Below are 19,426 nucleotides of genomic sequence, written 5' to 3'. Positions count from 1 at the left end.
GCAAATGAAACTTTAGATATGCATGTGGGAGGAGTTAGGACAGAGTTTATGTAATGATTGGTTTCTAACTACAAATGTGATAGGGTAATGCATGTGATAATGGGTTTTATTGCTGGAAATAACTATACCTTTTTTGTCAGTGTTGTGGCCATGATACCAGCTGAAAATGATTTTATTGTATTTTGTGATTCAGGCTGCTGGAGAAGAGAGCGAGAGAGAGCCTCAATGAAGTCAATAGGTCACTTTACTAATTATACCACCATAAGAGGGGTACTTTAAACTCGGGGTGGGTGTTTGGAGGCGGGGGCAGGATAGGTTGGGGGGGGGCACTTTTTCATACACAGTCAAAGTTACGACATGTAAAGTATACATTAGTGAACATTTTGTGTCATTTGGAGTGCTGAAAGAGCAAAGAGTAGATTTGTACAATGTACTTTCTACTTAGTTTGCTGAATGCTCTACATAGCTTCAATCAAGCTAGATAGAGAGTACATTGTACAAATCTACTCTATTTTTCTTAAAACTAATTGGAGAAAATTATTTTTCACTCAATGCACAATTAAGCTCTGGAATTTGTTGCCAGAGGATGTGGTTAGTGCAGTTAGTGTAGCTGGGTTTAAAAAAGGTTTGGATAAGTTCTTGGAGGAGAAGTCCATTAACGGTTATTAATTAAATTTACTTAGGGAATAGCCACTGCTATTAATTGCATCAGTAGCATGGGATCTTCTTAGTGTTTGGGTACTTGCCAGGTTCTTGTAGTCTGGTTTGGCCACTGTTGGAAACAGGATGCTGGGCTTGATGGACCCTTAGTCTGACTCAGTATGGCAATTTCTTATGTTCTTAATGTAGCACATGAGTAGGATGATAAGGATGTAATTTAATTGAAAAACCCTGAGGTACTAATCCATGTAAACATTTAAATACCAGCACAAATATTTTAAATCTAATGCAAAATTGTGTTGGGAGCCAGTGAAGCTTTACCAGTTCTGGTGATATATGTCCTCTATGGGGGCATCCAGAGATAAGGCCAGCTGCTGAACTTTTAATAAGTTGCAAGAATTTAATTGTTGACTTAGGGAGGCCCAAAAATACAACATTGCAATAATCTAAGGAAGGCAACACCAATAATAATAATTATTGTCCCATTTAAATCCTCTTCAGATAAACCCAGTGTTTACTGTATTCTACCAAAAACAGTAAAAACATTATAATTGAAATATTTTCTCACAATTATTGCAATGGGAGATGAAGGTAAACTTACTAACATATTCTAGAGCAAGGATTCTCAACAGAGTCCTTGGGACACACCAATCAGAGGGATTTTCAGGATATTCACAATGGATATGTATTAGATTTGCATGCATGGTCTCCAATGTATGCAAATCTCTCTCATGAATATTCAATGTAGAATTCTCAGAAAGCTGACTTTCTGGGTCTATCCAAATGACTATTTTGAGAACCACCTCTTGAGTTATGCTTTAGGACTGAAAGTGTATACAAAGAAGATAACTTTATGATTGGCAAAAAATCTCGATAACTGCACCACAAACATTATCAACCACTACACCTGTTTTCTTACCATCACTGATGGCCAAAATCTCAGCTGTATATGTGCCATTGATGACATATATAGAATCTCGGGTCATTTCCCTAGAAAATTTGATCACGCCTGTATGAGAGTCAATGATTAACCAGTTTTCTGCATCACGTCCTTTTGCATATCTGTTGTGAAAATAAAAAAAGATGATCATTTTTAAGGCACACATGCTAAAAATGCATAGATTGCATTTTTACCCTATAATAAATGTTTAATTTTATAAAATATATGAAGATAAATTAATGAAAATTTAGAATAATATTCTACATAGCTAACACAAATGGTCTTCCGCAGAAATATGTTAGTTATATTTTACTGCCAGTGTATAACATTATATTATAATATTTTGAAATAGATTATTTGCTTTTGCAGTTTTAGACATTCTGGGTGGTATGTTATTATGTGCTCTTTGTGAGAAGCTGGACTTAATCCTTAATGCCTGACTCATTACCCCCAATACATGTAACTATGTGCAGGCCTAGATTTACCAATAGGCACATTTAGCCTGTGCCTAGGGTGGCAAAAATCTGGTGGGGGACAACAGCTGGCTTAAGATTCACTGCCTTCCAGCTGAGCTGAATCTCACTCAGCAAAGAACTGCTTCCTGCTCCAGCCCCTCCCCTCCCAGTGCGGAGAACAGGAGGAGAGGGAAGAGGCTGGAAGGGACAGAGCATAAGAAATGGCTCTGCTTTCTGTTCCAGCCTCTTAGGAAACACTGTTTCACCCATCATAACATTTTTTGCAGTAAAAGCTCCATCATTGTGTGCTGAGTCTCTTTGGACTTCTTTCATTTTAATACCTTGGACCTTGAAGGGTAAATCCTTTCCCCCATTCTAAGAAGCCAGTAGTGACATAGAGTGCCTGATGGCCCCGCAAACCCTTGGGGAGCCCTGATATCCTTCCAGAGAGAGAAACAAGAGCAACATGAACACTGATAAGCTCATGTGCCTTTGTGTTCTATATCTTAGCATAAGGGATCTATGTAAATTCAACTAAAATATAATAAAGTCCTTAAATTAGACTGCTCAACTTTACTAGACATTAGATTATAGTACAACCTGATCATCATATTAAAATAATAGATACGGGGTGAGAGACAGGGAGGACTGAAGAGAGAAACAGAGAACACTCAACTGAGGAAGAATAAACTGAGATAGTGTTTGATGACATGCTGAAGTTGAAAAGGGAATACAATTTGCAGTACAGAGAAATAGTATTAGAGATTAGCAATCAGTGGATAGAGAGGCACACAAGGGCATTATTATTCTTTATGTGTTAGTGTTAACCCAACACATTTAAATATAATGTATGTGCAAATTAGGGCATCGTAAGTAAATATATTATAATGCCCTTATTTGATATTAATGTGACAGGTCTTAAGAAGGTTTTCCTCACCTCTCCGACTTCAGGTTTGAGTCCCTATCTGTACTCCTTTTGTCCCCAAAGTGCAAACCCCTCGATGGAAGAATTTCCACACAGAACCTCCACACCTGGCCTGGTGCATCCCTCTAGTGCACTCTCTCTCTCTCTTCCCATTCCCCCAGAACCATGGAAGTGGCAGCAAGAGGAAGAGGAGGTTGAGGAGAGTGGCCTATCTTGCTCCTGTTTCTTCACTGGCTATTGCTAGAATGGCACTTTTGTTGCCTTGTATTTGAACTGCATGTGTGTGCAATGCAAACTATGAGGTGGCAAAACTACCACTCTGGGGGAAAACTGGCAAAATAGCAAGGAGAGCAAGCAAGGAGTACATTTCCAGCCAGAGGGATGTTTGTTAGTAATTTGATTTACCTGCTCAGTCAGGCTTGTTACAATCCCATTGGCATATTCAGGTTTTTGATGCATCAATGCATAACCAGTATGAAATAAGGTAGCTGTCATTTATGATTCAGTATTAGTGAGTGGAATTAATATTTTATGCATGACTGAGTCTTGGATTAAGGACACTGATCCAAATATTTTTGAACGAGTTGTGTCCATAGGGATACCATGGCCGTGATGGAAAAAGAGGAGGGGAGTACTTGCCATTTTCTGGATTCTATCTAGCCCTCCCTCATGTAGACATATTAGTCTTAAATGGTATTGAAGTCCTTATATGTCAACTGGTTAGTCTGAGAATTGCCTTTGTTTACTGTCCTTTGGGTTATCTCAAATCCAGTCCTAGTGAGTTTGTTGCATTACTTTCATCCCTAGCAATGGGGAAGCATGAATTTCTCCTGCTTAGAGATTTCAATTTATATATGGACAACCCTAATGATGCCCTTCGGTTATTTCTACATTGGGTTTGAAGAAACTGATTCTGGTTCCAACACAGGAAAGTGGACATACACTTGGGGGCAGATATTAAAATCTACGCCTGATTTTATAACATGCGCGCGCAGCCGCACCTTGCGCACGCTGAGCCCTAGGTGAGACCCGATGCCTTTCCCTGTTCCCTCCGAAATTGGAGTGGCCTCAGAGGGAGCTTTCCTTCTGCTCCCCCCCCCACCTTCCCCTCCCTTCCCCTATCTAACCTGCCCCCCAGCCCTACCTAAATCCCCGCTACCTTTATTTTGTTTTTTACACCTGCCTCAGGCAGGCATAACTTGCGCACGATCCCCCGGCATGGCCGCTGTGCCAGAGGCCTCGGTCTTGTCCCCAGACCGCCCCCGGACCGGCACCCCGCCCACGCCCCGCCCCTTCCCACCCCTTTTTCAAAGCCCCGGGACATATGCACCGGACCTATGCAAAATAGGTTTGGTGCACGTAACCCCCTTGCGCGCATAAATCCAGCTGGATTTACGTGCGCAGGGCTTTTAAAATCTGGCCCTTGTTCTACTGTTTTGCCAGGACACATATGTTTGAGAAGAAGGTGTTTAATATTAATGTATCACCAGTCTCATGGTCAGACCAATTTGACTATTCTTTTATTGTTCCTGATTCAACTTCTGTTATACATATTCCGAAGCACCATCATGGCATGAAGAAAGATCGAAGGATTGGGTCTGCACTGAAAATGCCCACTCGTTAGCCTGGATCAGGTGAACCAATTTAGGTGACACAATCTCTGGGATTCCAAAGTACATGAGCAGGCCGTTAGATTCTTAACACAGCATTGACACACAATATTGTTCAGGGAAAAAATATTGTTCAGTTTTAGAAATGCTAAACATTATTTATCAATAGGGCATGAAAAAAGCATTTTCTCACATGCATGCAGAAGTAATAAAAAAAAAAATGTGTAAGGTTCACTTTTTAAATGAGATCTGAAATTGCTTTCAGTTGCAACTTCGTGAGTAAAATGTACCTTACCACAATGGTAAAGCAATACTCAACTTCAAATGGCTCTCTTTATTTAAAAAAAGGTAAAAGGAGAATTAAGCTTTTCAGCTGACGAAACCATTCTTTCTACCTCGGTTATTCCTGAAAGATTTATTTCACCATTGTGGGTCACATCAGCTTTGAATATGACTTTCAAGTTGCGTCATCGTACAGATGGAAACCCTCTCTCAGAACCTAGGTGATATGATGAGCCAGTCACTCTGAAATCCAAGCACTACAAAACACTCAGTTATACAGAAATATCTTCCAAAGGCATCTTACATGACATTTGTAGCTTGTTTCCCAGTGTCGAGATTTGTGGCCGTATATGATCCAATAATGTAGCTTAGCCATTGTTCTTTGGTCATGCCAGCTGGGATGGTAAACTGCTTGGAAGACGGCTGAAAAACGGCTCCTTCTTTCTCGTTTTGCACCTGAACCTTTATAATGGTGGGTTTGGATTGGAATTGTGAAGCAATTGACTGGTGAAATGCCGCTTTGTTTGTGAGAATAATGCCAAGATTCATCATTTGCATTTGTTCATAATCTAGTGCCTGTGAAATATAGAGGAGAATAAAGTCAGCATGGCAAAGACCAGTTATCTAAACTATACAGAACAGGATCTGTGGCAAGTTGCTAAACTGTGCTTTATACTGGGACAATATTGAAAAGCTTGCTGAGTGGATAAGATTAACTGGTTGTTTTTACGCAAGTATTCAGCTACCTGGCTATTTCTGTGGCTCAATATCTGACTAAATCTGCTTGCTCAGAATTTCAGTAGGTAGGTTTAGGCCTGTCATTTGTGTGGCTGCAAATCTGAAAACCTACTGCACGAACACCCGCTGACCTGGTCCCTTTATTAATCCAGCTACATTTGTGCAGCTTGCAATTTTAGCCATACAAATTTAGCCGTTAAAGTGGCCAAATTATTATTTTTTTTTGTATAAACGTTTTATTGGATTTTGCAATATCATATGTACAAACAATCTGGGAGGTGTGGGCCAAATTTTTAAATGGATAGATTTACTTGGCTAAAATGCAGTTTTAGCTGGGTACTGTACTTCTTTGTAATCTCACCCTCTAAGCCACAATCTAATCTATTTCTTTCAGGTCTCTCATTACTGCATGCCTACTTACTGTATCCAAAAGATATACAAAGGATGCATTAGAATCTTTCCTCCCCTGACTCCACTGTTTTTTTCTTTCCAGCATCTGTTCTTTTTCTAATAGCATACATTACTAGCCAAGGTTCTCCAGCTCAGTTATGAATCTGTTTTGTTTCACATCCCAAAAGTGAATGCCGTTTGGGTTCATTTCACTCTTCACTAATTTATGCATGTAAGAAGGGTAATTTTCAAAGGCATTTTCACTGCTAAAACAATGCTGTACCTGTCAAAATAGCCAGTTGTAAAATTGCTCATCCAATATGCGGTATAGTTATGCAGGTATGTTACCTATACTTGTAAGTTTATTTGGTCTGAGTGTTAGAGCACAGTCCGCCCCGAACTTACCGGGCTCTGTTGCTTCCTCTGTTGACCCAAAATGCTGCCGCTATCAGCAGCAGCAGCTCCTTCCTGCCTGTGCACCAGGCAAAGTACATCACTGACTCATGCTTAAGCACACTTCTTAAGTCAGAAGAATTGATGTGAGGGGCAGCTGCCCCTTAAAGGGCCGTCCCTCCCGCTACTCCTTGCCTCAACAATAGGCCTCCTGAGCATTCTGTCTCAATTCTGGTTGCTCCTGCAGTTGTGCTCTCATGTGCTGTGTTCCCCTGTCTTGCTCCCTTTTCCTTGGTTCCCTGTTCTGATTCTGTTTGTCTGTCCTACCTTCTTGCCTGTTTGGATTGGACTTCTGCTTGTCTTCTGCCTGGTCTTGGACTTTCCTGGATTTCTGCCTGGTCCTGACTCTTTGCCTGTTCACTGGACTTTCTGCCTCCTACCCGTCCTAACCATTGGCTTGTTCTCTGGAATTGCTGCCTGCCACCTATTCCAACCATCCATTGCCTGTTCACCGGATCTACCTCTGCCTCTAGGTAACTGCCTAGTCATATCAGCTGGTAACATCTTGGGCTTCTGTGGGAAATCCACCCTTTGTAGTGTGACTACTATCTTTTGGTCCACAAAATCTAATAGTTTGTTGAGGCCATAGACAGAATGGATCTGATGACTTTACAAGCCATCCCTGGATTAGCAACTCAAGTCCAGCAACAACAAGGCATTCTGGACCAGGTAACCGGAGTCCTCAAGAAATGGATGCTATCGCTGCAGCAGCACTGGCACCAGTACCTCCCGCCACCCCTGTTCTTTGTTTACCTCCTCCTCTATGCCTCAATGGAGATGCTTGAGAGTCCAGAGGCTTTATTAACCAGTGCCATATGCACTTTACACTCCAGGCATCTTTGTTCCCCACTGACAAAATAAAGGTTATTTTCATTCTATCCCTCCTGGAAGGTTCTGCCTTGGCCTGGGCCTCTCCTCTATGGGAGTGAGAGGACCCTATATTGGAGGACTTAGATCATTTTCTTCACGATTTTCATCTGGTATTCAATGAACCAGGAAGTACTGCTTCTGCAGTTTCTGACTTGTTACAAATTCGTCAAGGATCTTGTTCTGTCGGGGAGTACGCTGTACAATTTCGGACTCTGGCTTCTGAGCTATGGTAAGGAGAGGACAGCCTCACAGCAATCTTTTGGCAAGACCTATCCGAATCCATTAATAATGAACTGGATGGATGGGAGCCACCAGATTCTCTGGAGGATTTAATCAGGCTTGCTATCCATTTGGACCTGAGGTTTTGGGAGTGGTCTCAGGAGAGGGCTTCATTCCATAGTCTGGTTTAACTAGCCTCCACTTTCCAATGCTTAGTCGTTCTGGCCAAGCCTTCAGAACCTAGGGTCTCATCTGAAGAACGTATGCAAGTGAATCATCTTAGGATCTCCCCCGAGGAATGTCAACGACTTCAGCAGCTTAATCTGTGCAGGTCTCGGACACTATGTGGCTTCTTGTCCTCTCAAGGAGGGAAACTCCCAGATCTAGGATTGGTGGGAGAGGCCACCCTAGGTCCTTTGGGCTCCTCTCCACAGATCTTACTCCCTGTGAGCTTTCACTTGTGAAAGACCAGACTACCTTCAAGCCTTCTTGGATACTGGCACTGCAGGGAGCTTCATAGAGAAAAGAATAGTGCAAGAATATCAAATTCCAACTGAGCCCTTGAGATCTGTCCTCACGGTCTTCTCTGTCTCTGGGGAGCCTCTTCCGGGGAGTATTACACAAATTACAACACCTTTGACCATGAACACCAGCCTCCTACATCAGGAACAAATTTGCCTTTATGTCTTGCTCTCTACTATCAACCAGGTAATTATGAGCTTGCCATAGTTGGTCTGCACTGCCCTTGCATTGGCTGGGGTACCCTACAACTGTCTAAATGGAGTCCCATGTGCTATGAACACTGTTTGGCCCAAGTGAGAGTCTTGGCACTTAAACTTCAATGATCCATTTCAACTCTGCCTGGATTACCCACCTCTTATGTAGACTTCGCTGATGTTTTCAGCAAACAGCAGCATAGACCTTGACTCCGCATCAGGATTATGCCTGTTCCATTGAACTGATGCTGGGGACGATACCCCCTCATGGAAGGGTGTACCCACTGTCAGACCTGGAGATGGAGGCCATGACCTATTATATTCAAGATAACTTGACCAGAGACTTTATCAGATCATCTTCTTCTCTGGCATGAGATGGGTTCTTCTTCGGGGGAAAAAAGAACGAGTCTCTGTGACCCTCTATCGATTATCATGAGCTTAATGCTATTACAAAGAAAAATTGAAAGCCACTGTTGCTGATCATGGAGTTCTTCGATCGACTCAAAGGGGCTCAGATTTTTACTAAATTGGATTTGTGGTGGGGCCTACAACTTGGTTCTCATTTGAGAAGGAGATGAGTGGAAAACCATCTTCAATACACGAGACAGCCATTATGAGTATTTAGTCATGCCTTTTGGGCTATGTAATGCCCCTGTAGAGTTTCAAGCTATGGGAAACAATATATTTCGGGACCTCTTATATTCACATGTTATGATCCTAAATACCAAGAAGACTGAGATCCTCCTCATCACCCAAGAAGGAAATCACTCTCTGTCCAACACATACCTTACTACACAACCAGCCCTCTCTCCACAAGTCAGAAACCTTGGAGTCAGCATGGACAACCATCTGAACTGCAAAAGCTTCATCAACACCACCACCAAAGATTGTTTTTTTTTTTTTTTAATTTGAACTTTATTATTTTCTTCAGTAGTTAACCATGAAAATACAAGAAAAATGTGGTACAAATCATCAACCATCTCTCAAATAATTACAGACCATATTCACATTGTTTGTATCACAAAAAGATTGTTTTTTTAAACTTCAAGTCCTAAAACGTTTGAGACCTCTCCTCCATCCAAGACTTTCGGACTGTCCTCCAAGCAATAATTTTTTCAAAAATAGCCCTCCCTGCTAATACCATCAAACCTCTACAGATGCTACAAAATGCCTCAGCAAGGATACTGACCAAGACCAACAAAAGAGACCATATTACCCCCATCCTGCGGAATCTGCACTGGCTCCCTATCAAATTCAGAATATTATACAAAGTGCTAACGATCATCCATAAAGCCATTCACAACATCACCCCCCTGGATCTTAAATTCCCACTACGACCTCACATTCCCTCCAGACCGATGAGGGTAGCATATAAAGACACCTTGCAGGCCTACCCCATGAAATCCTTATTAAGAAAAAGAGCCCTTTCCACATCTGGACCAACACAGTGGAACTCGCTCCCTCCAGATCTCCGACGCGAACAATGCCCAACCACCTTTAAGAAAAGACTCAAGACATGATTATTCAAAGAAGCCTTTTCTTAACTCCAATGTCCCTTTAAATTTCTTTTTGCAGCTTCGCTAGTAGAATTTTTGTCACTAGCAATCCGCACGGAACTCTGTCAATCTTACAATTACATCATTTTGTCTTTCCCCCTATCCCCCCGTCTCGTTCTTAGACACCTTCCTCCCCTGTCAAAAATTTGCTCGTCCATCTCATTTGCTGATCATCCCTTTTGGTTTGCATCCAGGTTTTACTTCCTTGTTTAATGTAATGCATTTCTTTTGCAATGGTTATTGTTATTATGTAAACTGAGGTGATTTGTAACTTGTTCCATGAATATCGGTATATAAAATTGCTAAATAAATAAATAAATGTACTTGGATGATATCCTCATTTTTTCTAAGACACCAGACCAGCATCAAGTTCATGTATGACAGGTCCTGCAATGGTTAAGAGAACACCAACTTTATGCCAAACTTGAAAAGTGTGCTTTCCACCAAGAGGAACTGCCTTTTCTTAGATATATAATCTTTTGAGCAAGTCTATGTATGGATCCAGAAAAAGGCCATTCTAGAATGGCTACAGCTGGTGGGTCTCAAGGCATTACAATGATTTTTGGGATTCTCTATTACCACCATTTCATACATGGATACTCCACACTGGTGGCTCCTCTCACAGCTTTGACCAGGAAAGGTACGGATACCCAGAACTGGACCCAAGAGGCAATTTGGACTTTTGAACTATTAAATGAAGAATTCACCAAGGACCTTTGTTTGTTGCACCAGGATCCCAAACGACCATTCATCATCGAGGTAGATACCTCCTCCTTAGGGGTAGGGGTTATTCTTCTGTAACCAGACACCAATAGGATGTTAGTTACCTGTGCATATTTCTCTAAAAAATGTTCTTCTACCAAAAAGAATTACACCATCAGAGACGGAGAACTTCTCACCATTAAATTAGCCATGAAAGAACGGCACCATCATTTGGAGGGAGCCAGACACCCAGTGACTATCATAAAAATTTGACAAACCTATCTCATGCTCAATGCCTGAATCCCTGACAATCCCAATGGTCTTTATTTTATATCATTTTGATTTCAATCCATGTTTTCACCTGGCAGAGAAGAACCGACGGGCTGATGCTTTATCCAGAAGATTAATTCCGACAAACTGCCCTATCTACCTCGTCATGTCATCGACCCAGCCAGAATCTTAATCACTACCATCTTGCTTGTACCCATGGGGAAGATGGTAGCTCCCAAGCATCTGCGAGAACGAGTTCTCCAATGGGCGTATGACTCTCATATTGTTGGCCACCCAGGGCTCTGACACACACCAAGGAGCTCCTCTTCCGTCACTATTGGTGGCCTCAGTGGGAACAGGACACCAAAAGATATGTAGAGTCATGCCCTACCTGTCGAGCCTGAGAGCCAGTAAGAGCTCTCAGGCTTGACCCTGGGGTCTACTTCAACCCTTACTAGCTCCTGAGGGACCCTGGATCCACCTGGCCACCGATTTTCTCTGGGATCTTCTTCCTTCTAATGGAAATAATACAATTTGGGTAATCGTAGACTGACTTTTTAAAATGGCTCACTTCGCCCCTCTGCCCAGATTACCTTCTGCCCTGGAATTGGCCCAATTGTTTGTCCAGCATGTTTTCCATTTGCACAGTCTTCCTCACCTCATCCTGTCTGAAAGGGAGTCCAGTTTACCACCCATTATTGGAAGGGCTTATGTAAGAAGTTCGTAATTCATCTTGATTTCTCCTCAGCTTACCACCCCCAATCAAATGAACTAGCAGAACGTGCCAATCAGTCACTCAAAATGTTTCTACAATGCTATGTGAACCAACTGGTCTTCCTTGATTTCTTGGGCTGAGATGTGCCACAACAACCATATTAACCGAGCTAAGGAGGCCTCACCATTCTACCTAGTTTTTGTACGACATCCTCTGATACCCATGCCAGTAGCCACGCCATTAACCTGTCCTGCCGCCAGCATTACTGGCCAAAAAATACACAATCTTTGGAAGACCATACAATGACTCCTGGAATGGACCACTGCTCAATCCAAAAAACAGGCTGATAAAAAAAAGACGTCCAGCTCCACAACTCCAATCAGGAGAACTCATATGGCTAAGTACCTGCAACCTCAAATTACGGATGTCTTCACTGAAATTCACTCCGCAGTTTGTGGAACCTTTCGAATAGTTCAACAGATAGAAAACATGGTTTAAAAACTTAAACTACCACCCACGCTTTGAATCCATGACATATTTCATGTGCCTCTCCTCAAACCTGCTATTCTATCTTGGCCATCTAGATAGTTGCCTTGGCCTTCACCCATGATTCTCAAAGAAGACACACAATATGAAGTGACAGAGATTCTAGATGTTAAGAAAGTAAGGAAAAAACTCCAATACCTCATTTCCTGGAAAGGTTATGGTCCTGAGTAGAATTCTTCGGAGCCCGCCAGCAACATTCAAGCCCCTCCACTTATCTATGAATTTCACCAACATTTTCCTCTAAAATCCAGACCCAGGAGACAGAGGAGGGGACCTTGTGGGGTAGGTACTGTTAGAGGGCGCCCCACCATAAACTAACTGGACTCTGATGCTCCCTCTTTATCCCAAAATGCCACCACTGTCAGCAGCAGCAGCAGCTCCTTCCTGCCCATGTGCCAGGCAGAGTAGGACACTGACCAGCGCTTATTTGTGCTTCCTAAGCCACAGGAACTGATGTCAGTGGCGGCTGCCCCTTAAAGGTCCATCCCTCCCACTTCTCCTTCCCTCAGCAACAAGTCTCCTTTTTTTCTCAGTAATGTTTGCTCCTTTAGTTGTGCTTCCATGTGCCGTGTTCCCCTGTCTTGCTCCTTTTCCCTTGGTACCCTGTTCTGATTCCGTTTGTCTGTTCTCTTTCCTTGTCCTTTTTTATTGTTCTTCTGCTTGACTTTGGCCTAGACTCGGACTTTTGCTTGTCTTCTGCCTGGACTTGGATTTTCCTGGATTTACGCCTGGTCCTGACTCTTCGCCTGCTCACTGGACTTTTTGCCTGCTGCCTGCCCCGACCATTGGCCTGTTCTCCAGATTTGCTGCCTGCTGCCCACCCCAACCATTGGCCTGTTCTCCAGACTTGATGCCTGTCCTGACCTGCTGCCTGTTCTCTGGATCTACCTCTACTCCAGTTGTATCAGCTGGTAATATCTTAGGATTTTGTGGGAAATCCACCTGTGGTAGTGTGTCTACTATCTTTTGGTCCGCAAAATCAAAAACTGAGGGGCAGATTTTAAAACTTATGCACGGGCGTAGATTTGTTCGCGCAACCTGGCGTGAACAAATCTACGCCCGATATTATAATATGCGTGCGCTGCCACGTGCATGTTATAAAATCCAGGCTCAGTGCGCGCAAGGGGGTGCACACATGTGCACCTTGTGCGCGCCGAGCCCGAGGGGAGCAGCGATGGCTGTCCCCGTTCCCTCCAAGGCCGCTCCAAAATCGGAGCGGCCTTGGAGGGAACTTTTTTCCGGCCCCCCCCCCCCCCCCCCACCTTCCCCTCCCTTCCCCTATCTAACCCACTCCCAAGGTCTACCTAAATCCCCCCGGCGCGCGAACCCCCGACACAGCCAGAATGGAGGAGGGCTCGGGACATGCCCCCGGACCCGCCCCCTGACCCGCCCTGGACCACCCCGGACACACCCCAGCCCATCGCCTCGCCCCAGACATGCCCCCGGCCAGCCCCTTTTTCTAAGCCCCGGGACTTACGCGCATCCCGGGGCTTGCACGCGCCGCCGAACCTCTGCAAGATAGACTTGGCGCGCACAGGGGGAGGCAGGGGTAGGTTTTCGGGGGTTGTGCGCATGCAACCCTTTGAAAATCTACCCGAGGGGTGAGTTTGCACTTCCATGCATATTTTAGAATTTTCAAAACCTGCACATAAATTTTCTTGAAAACATTTCTGTGCGCACAATAGCAGGTACAGTTGTATGTGAATAAAGTGCATGGGATCATTTTTAAAATTAACTTTGAAAACTGATATAACTTATGTGTGTATTTGATAGCAAATTTATGTACCTGTTATAAAATTACCCCATATGCTTTTTTTTGTGATTTGAGGTACAGTATAATTAGGATCCCAACAAATCTGGATTTTAATTATATTCTTCCAGAAATTATAGTTTACTTTTATTAAAAGAAACTTGGTTAAAAAAAGGAATGGCAAAGCAAATGATGAATACAAACACACACACTCAGGGAATCGAAAGTCAGAAAAATGCATATAGATAAATAGATAGTAGGTGTGGACAGAACAAAAAATTAAAATGTTGTCGAATCATCATACAAGTTTTATTCCAGAGTTTCAAGTAATTCAGTTTTTAAAGCAGTTCATATTGGCAATGAGCTGCCTGACATGGTCCCACGTTTCATCAGAAGGCTGCAATGGGAGGGACAAGATGGCTAAACAGCTCAAAATTTCAGCCAAACATTCAATCATGTTGCATTTTCCTGACTTTAAAAAAAAAATGCAATGACATATTTTAAGTTAATAACCAAAGGACACTTGTACATTGCAGAATATATGATTAGGAATGGCAGACATTTTACTTTGGGATTTTCCCCATGTAAAATTATGTAAAACATATGCAGAAATAGCAAAGCAGAGGCATCTGAGGTATTTATTAGTTTCTTCTGTGTTTATCAAAATCTAGATTTCAAAGTTCAAACAATCCTAACTTGTCTTAGAACAAAAGAACATCTTTGAACAATGTATCACAAAATTAAGATAGAGAAAGGACTGACAAATTTTAAAGATCATGATAAGAAAAATACATTTATGATTATTTCACTTAATATTTGACAAAATGATTCTATAAGGTCACAGAGTGTATTTTGGTCATTCAGAATTGCTGTTGCTTCTTGTACATTTATGTATTATTTCTACTCTATAAAATATCTCACAGGTTTTGCATGGAACATACCTTAACAATTCTCAGGACTGCCTCATTAGTTGAAGAATCTGTGTCTATTGCAAACCACCCTCCATCGTTGCCAGAGACAATAGTGCACTGTGCCAACCAATTGTCTGTGAATTCTTGATCAAGATCGATTACTTTCATTCGTAGCAAGCTCTCACTAAGTGAGTTTTCAAGTATATTTACGGCATACTAGAATGAGAGACAGGCAAATTTTTTTTGAAGCATTAAAATTAAGTTGTAATATGAAGAACATATTTCTGATTGTATAAAAGTAAAGAATGACTATAAAACCTGGCCCTTATGTATTATAGAATGTCACATTAAGCAAAAAAGTTAGGGGGCCATTTATCAAAATGCGGTAAGGCGTTTTCGCATGCGTTAAGGGCTTATCGCATGTGAAAAGCCCCATTAACGCATGCGAAAACGCCTTTAACGCATGCGATAGTACCAAATCTATGGTGCGATGCAAATCTGAAAAAGAGGAGGAGTTAGGGGCGGGAGTGGGCTGGATTTACAATTTTGCGAAGTCCTATCGCACGGCTTTAATGCCGATTTTAGCTACAACGTTTTCAATAGCGTTAAGCCGTGCGATGGCTTGCGTTGAGCCGTGCGATAGCTTACGTTAAGCTGTACAATATTGCGTTACGGGGCTCTCTCTCTCTCTTTCTCATCTGAGCTCCCTGGGACCATTAAAAATGGTCCCCCAGTGGTTGTATGCAGGAAATACAACAGGTCTGGCACGTATCGCAATTTGCACTAACTTAGCTCTTTGCATAGGTATTAGTGCATTTTGCGATAAACAGTCTATTAGCATAAAACTCGCCCCTTTTGCTATTGCATGTGATACTTATCGCATTTTGATAAATCCAGGCCCTAATTAGTTAAAACTTCAGAAATCAGGCCTCTGCCCCAAATAGAACATATAACAGAAAAGCACAAATTAGGGACGGGAGGGAGAGCCTCTTATAATGTCAGTGTCCCATCCTGCCTTAGAGCTCAGATATTTCAGTGCTACCATGAATACAGTTTAAAAAGACATACAATTCATCTAAAAATGGACAAGATTGAAAGCCCACAAGTATTCTTACCGACTGCTGTTCAAACATTGGGAAATTGTCATTGACGTCTAGAACTGTTATGCTTGCACCACACTGAGAAGCCATTCCACCTGCAGCTCCATCTAGATCTGCACCTCCCACAACAAGACTGTAGCTGCTTTGTTGCTTTATTTTTGTGAAAAAGAGATAATATTTGTTTATTGACTTAAAGAAGAAGCAAAGTTGAATGTCAACATTTTGCCTTTCTACTCACACAGATCTAGAACTGAAAGGTTGCTAATATGCCTAAGGATCCTCAGAAAATTCCATGGCAATTGTTTATAAGTATTGTGTTTTTTTTTAAATTTCAATTAGTTTATTTTATCATCAACTTTTTTTTTGTTTGTTTTGGAGTGATTTTTCTGTTATTTCTTTTCAAATGAAATATGTACATTCTGGATATTTTAGTCTCTCTGAAACCTTTATTCAATAATACTGTACTATTAATATTCTTAAGACCTAGCAATCCTCTCATTAGTATATAGAAATGTGGAACATAATAGCAGGTAAAGGTCAACAAACGAATAGGTTATACCTTTTTATTGGTATAATGACACATTTGTGACTAGCTTTGGGGAGCTATATGCCCTTCACTGCATTGACCCAAATGAAGGGTAGCTTTCAAAAATTGTAAAGACAATTTCTTCAGTATAAGATAGAATAACAAATGTTCCTAAACAAATAATACTAAATAAATAAATAGTCGCTAAATGTTTGCAAAGAAGGTATCTCCTAAAATTTGTTTTTGCTGACCTTTTATTTCTGCATATCCAAGTGGATTAACGCAGTAACCACTCTATTTGGTACTTTTTTGAACTGATATGTCTTCTACAAAATGTTTTGTCACTCCTTTGTTATCCTGCACACTGAATTCTATATTCTCTGTCCTGTTACTCGTGAAGTCCCTGCTTCCCATTCCCTTAGCCCCTTAGCAGGAAAAAGTCTGTACAATCTTAGGGAAAAGAGGGGAAGCAGCAGTTATAGTGGCAGAATATGTTGTACCTGCCACCAGGACAGAAACATAATCTGACCTGAGATAATATGGAACAGTAACAGAACTTGGGTAATTTTCCCTTTTATTGTAATTTTATTTTTCTGACATTAAAACTATTGGGGTAGATTTTAAAACCCCTGCGCGCGTAAATCCGGGAGGATTTACGCACGCAGGGCACTCGCTCGCCGGTGCACCTATTTTGCAAAGACTGCCGGCGCGCGCAAAGCCCCGGGATGCGCGTAAGTCCCGAGGCTTCCTAAAAGGGGCGGGAGAGGGCGTGTCTGGGGGCACGTCCGGGGGCGTGGTGACAGTTCGGGGGCGGGCCGGGAGGGCAGTCCCGAGTCCCCCGGCACTGCGGCCTGTGCCGGGGGATGCTGGGGCGGTGCACGCAAGTTACGCCTGCTTCAAGCAGGCAAAACTTGCCCAACAAAGGTAGGGGGGGGATTTAGGTAGGGCTGGGGGGTGGGGTAGATAGGGGAAGGGCGGGGAAGGTGGGGGGACGCAGAAGGAAAGTTCCCTCCCAGGCCGCTCCGATTCCGGAGCGGCCTGGGAGGGAACGGAGGCAGGCTGCGCGGCTCGGCGCGCGCAGGCTGCCAATTTTGCGCAGCCTTGCGCGCGCCAACCCTGGATTTTATAAGATACGCGCGGCTACGCGCGTATCTTATATAATCTGGTGTACTTTGTTCGCGCGCGCGTATTTTTTGAAGATCTACCTCATTATGTTTTTGTTTCTTTTCTTATTTTAACTGTTTTATGCAACATCTTTGCAACACATGTACAAATGGCCATGTCAATAAACTTTCCTGAATCTGAATCCTTCAGGCTAAGGGTGAAAGGTAAGCAATTGTCTTGCTCACACTAATGACTATAGTATATATTATTTCCTCTTTTACCAGAGACAATCATTGACCCCATCTCTTCTAGTTTCCATTTCTAAGTGATGTTTCTCATCTTTATAATTGTTCACAGGTAGGTTTTGAATAGTTCTATGATCTTATTGTCCTCATTTATTCCTGTTCTCTTTAGTCCTGCAGTTATTGTTTCCTCTATAGAATCAGATCAACTTGATAAACTAAAATAGCAAAGCCTGCTTTGCCATTTTTATTAACAAAATAATGCTTGATGTACACAAATACACTTTAAGATAGATATCACATGGACTTGGGAGTTTTGTGTTGCTGAGATAATATTGCTGTTTTGGAATACACAAGATTTGCTTAGGGCTACCATTAACTTCTGTTCTTTATTCTTGCTATTTTTGATAGCTGAGAATTCTCTCGCCCTGCCCAATCTAACCATCTGGAAAAATCTCTCTCTCTCTCGCATAACTTAAATGATTCTCACTCTAACTTCAAAGGTAGTTTGAAGATTTAATTTAATTGAATTAATTAATTAAGTTTAATATTTTAACAATTACTACTGGCAGATTAAAAAACCCCAGAAAAAATGTACAGCACTAAAACTATTAACATTATTATATTTTAAAAATGAAACAAATCAAAATATAATGCATACTCAAATCACATGTTACATATATTCCTGATTCTCCTCCTTACTCTAATGAATTTTCAAAGGCATTACGCATGTAAATGTAATCTGCTATCATAGCAATTTTCAAAATCCAATTACCTGCATTAAGTGCACTTACATGGGTAAAACTATTGGACAATTTAATTTAATGGCATATATTGTAGCAATTTTCAAAAGCCACTTAATGTGGGTAAAGTGCATTTGCATGTTTAAAACCCAGATTAAAGCATGTAAATGCTTTTGAAAATCAAGCCCATGGTGTGTAGCTAATTTTTTGTTAATTCTTTTTCCCTATATAAAGCTTCAATTCTAAATTACATCATTTTATGATTATAAAATACAAAATATAAATGTGCTTAAAGAAGCTAATTGAATAAAAAGTGTTGCATCATATTTGACAAATATTAAATATAATTCATATTAAATATTAGGAACTTTTACCTCTCTGTCGAGGAAAGCATTTTCTACGTAGACTACTCCACTGTACTGGTTCACATTAAACATGTGTGGCTCTGAGGGCATCTGTGAAAGAATTTTGTAGGCAATTTTGGAATTCAGGGTACCCGGCTCATCTGCATCTGTAGCATTTATTTGCATCACTATTGTGTCTGAGAAGTGAAATAAAGAACTTAATTTGGCAGATTTGCAATACAGGTATAATTATCTAAAGTTCTTCAGATCCTCTGAACTTGAGCCTATAAAGGAGGCCAATGGTGAATTGTTATTCAGAAGGGCCAACAACTTCAAAAAAGGCATTAAAACATGGCTCTTCCTGCAGGCCTACCCTGATGCAAATCAAACATAAAACAGCCTTGCTCCCTCCCGTTTTTCGCCCTGCTCTGTCTCCCACCACAGACGATGTACCTTATGGAAATGTTGATTTTGTAATTTATTGAAATGTTATAATTAAGTTAATACTGTTATTACAGTTCCTACACATGTTTTTTTTATCTCACTCTCTCCTTCCTCTGTTTGCTGTCGCTCCCTCTGCTCTTGCTTTCGCCTCGGCCCCTTCTCTCCCTGTTTCTTGACTGCTCCCCTTCCCCCGCCCTTGTTATTTGTAATTTCTT

At 41.7% G+C, this 19,426-nt stretch overlaps 1 protein-coding gene across 1 annotated transcript in view; it reads right to left on the bottom strand.

Annotated features, from left to right (window-relative positions):
- LOC115085314 (desmoglein-1-gamma-like) overlaps nt 1-19,426 on the bottom strand; it is a 136,860-nt gene that overhangs the window by 34,023 nt on the left and 83,411 nt on the right. Inside the window, exons 9-13 of the mRNA XM_029591173.1 lie at nt 18,798-18,964; nt 15,824-15,958; nt 14,739-14,924; nt 5,177-5,448; nt 1,580-1,722 (exon numbers count right to left, since the gene is read on the bottom strand). Coding sequence (XP_029447033.1) covers nt 1,580-1,722; nt 5,177-5,448; nt 14,739-14,924; nt 15,824-15,958; nt 18,798-18,964 — 903 coding nt within the window. The remainder of the gene's footprint in view (nt 1-1,579; nt 1,723-5,176; nt 5,449-14,738; nt 14,925-15,823; nt 15,959-18,797; nt 18,965-19,426) is intronic.

This window comes from Rhinatrema bivittatum, chromosome 2 (genome assembly GCF_901001135.1).
Source record: "Rhinatrema bivittatum chromosome 2, aRhiBiv1.1, whole genome shotgun sequence".
Lineage (NCBI taxonomy): Eukaryota > Metazoa > Chordata > Amphibia > Gymnophiona > Rhinatrematidae > Rhinatrema > Rhinatrema bivittatum.
This window is presented reverse-complemented; position numbering and strand designations above follow the sequence as displayed.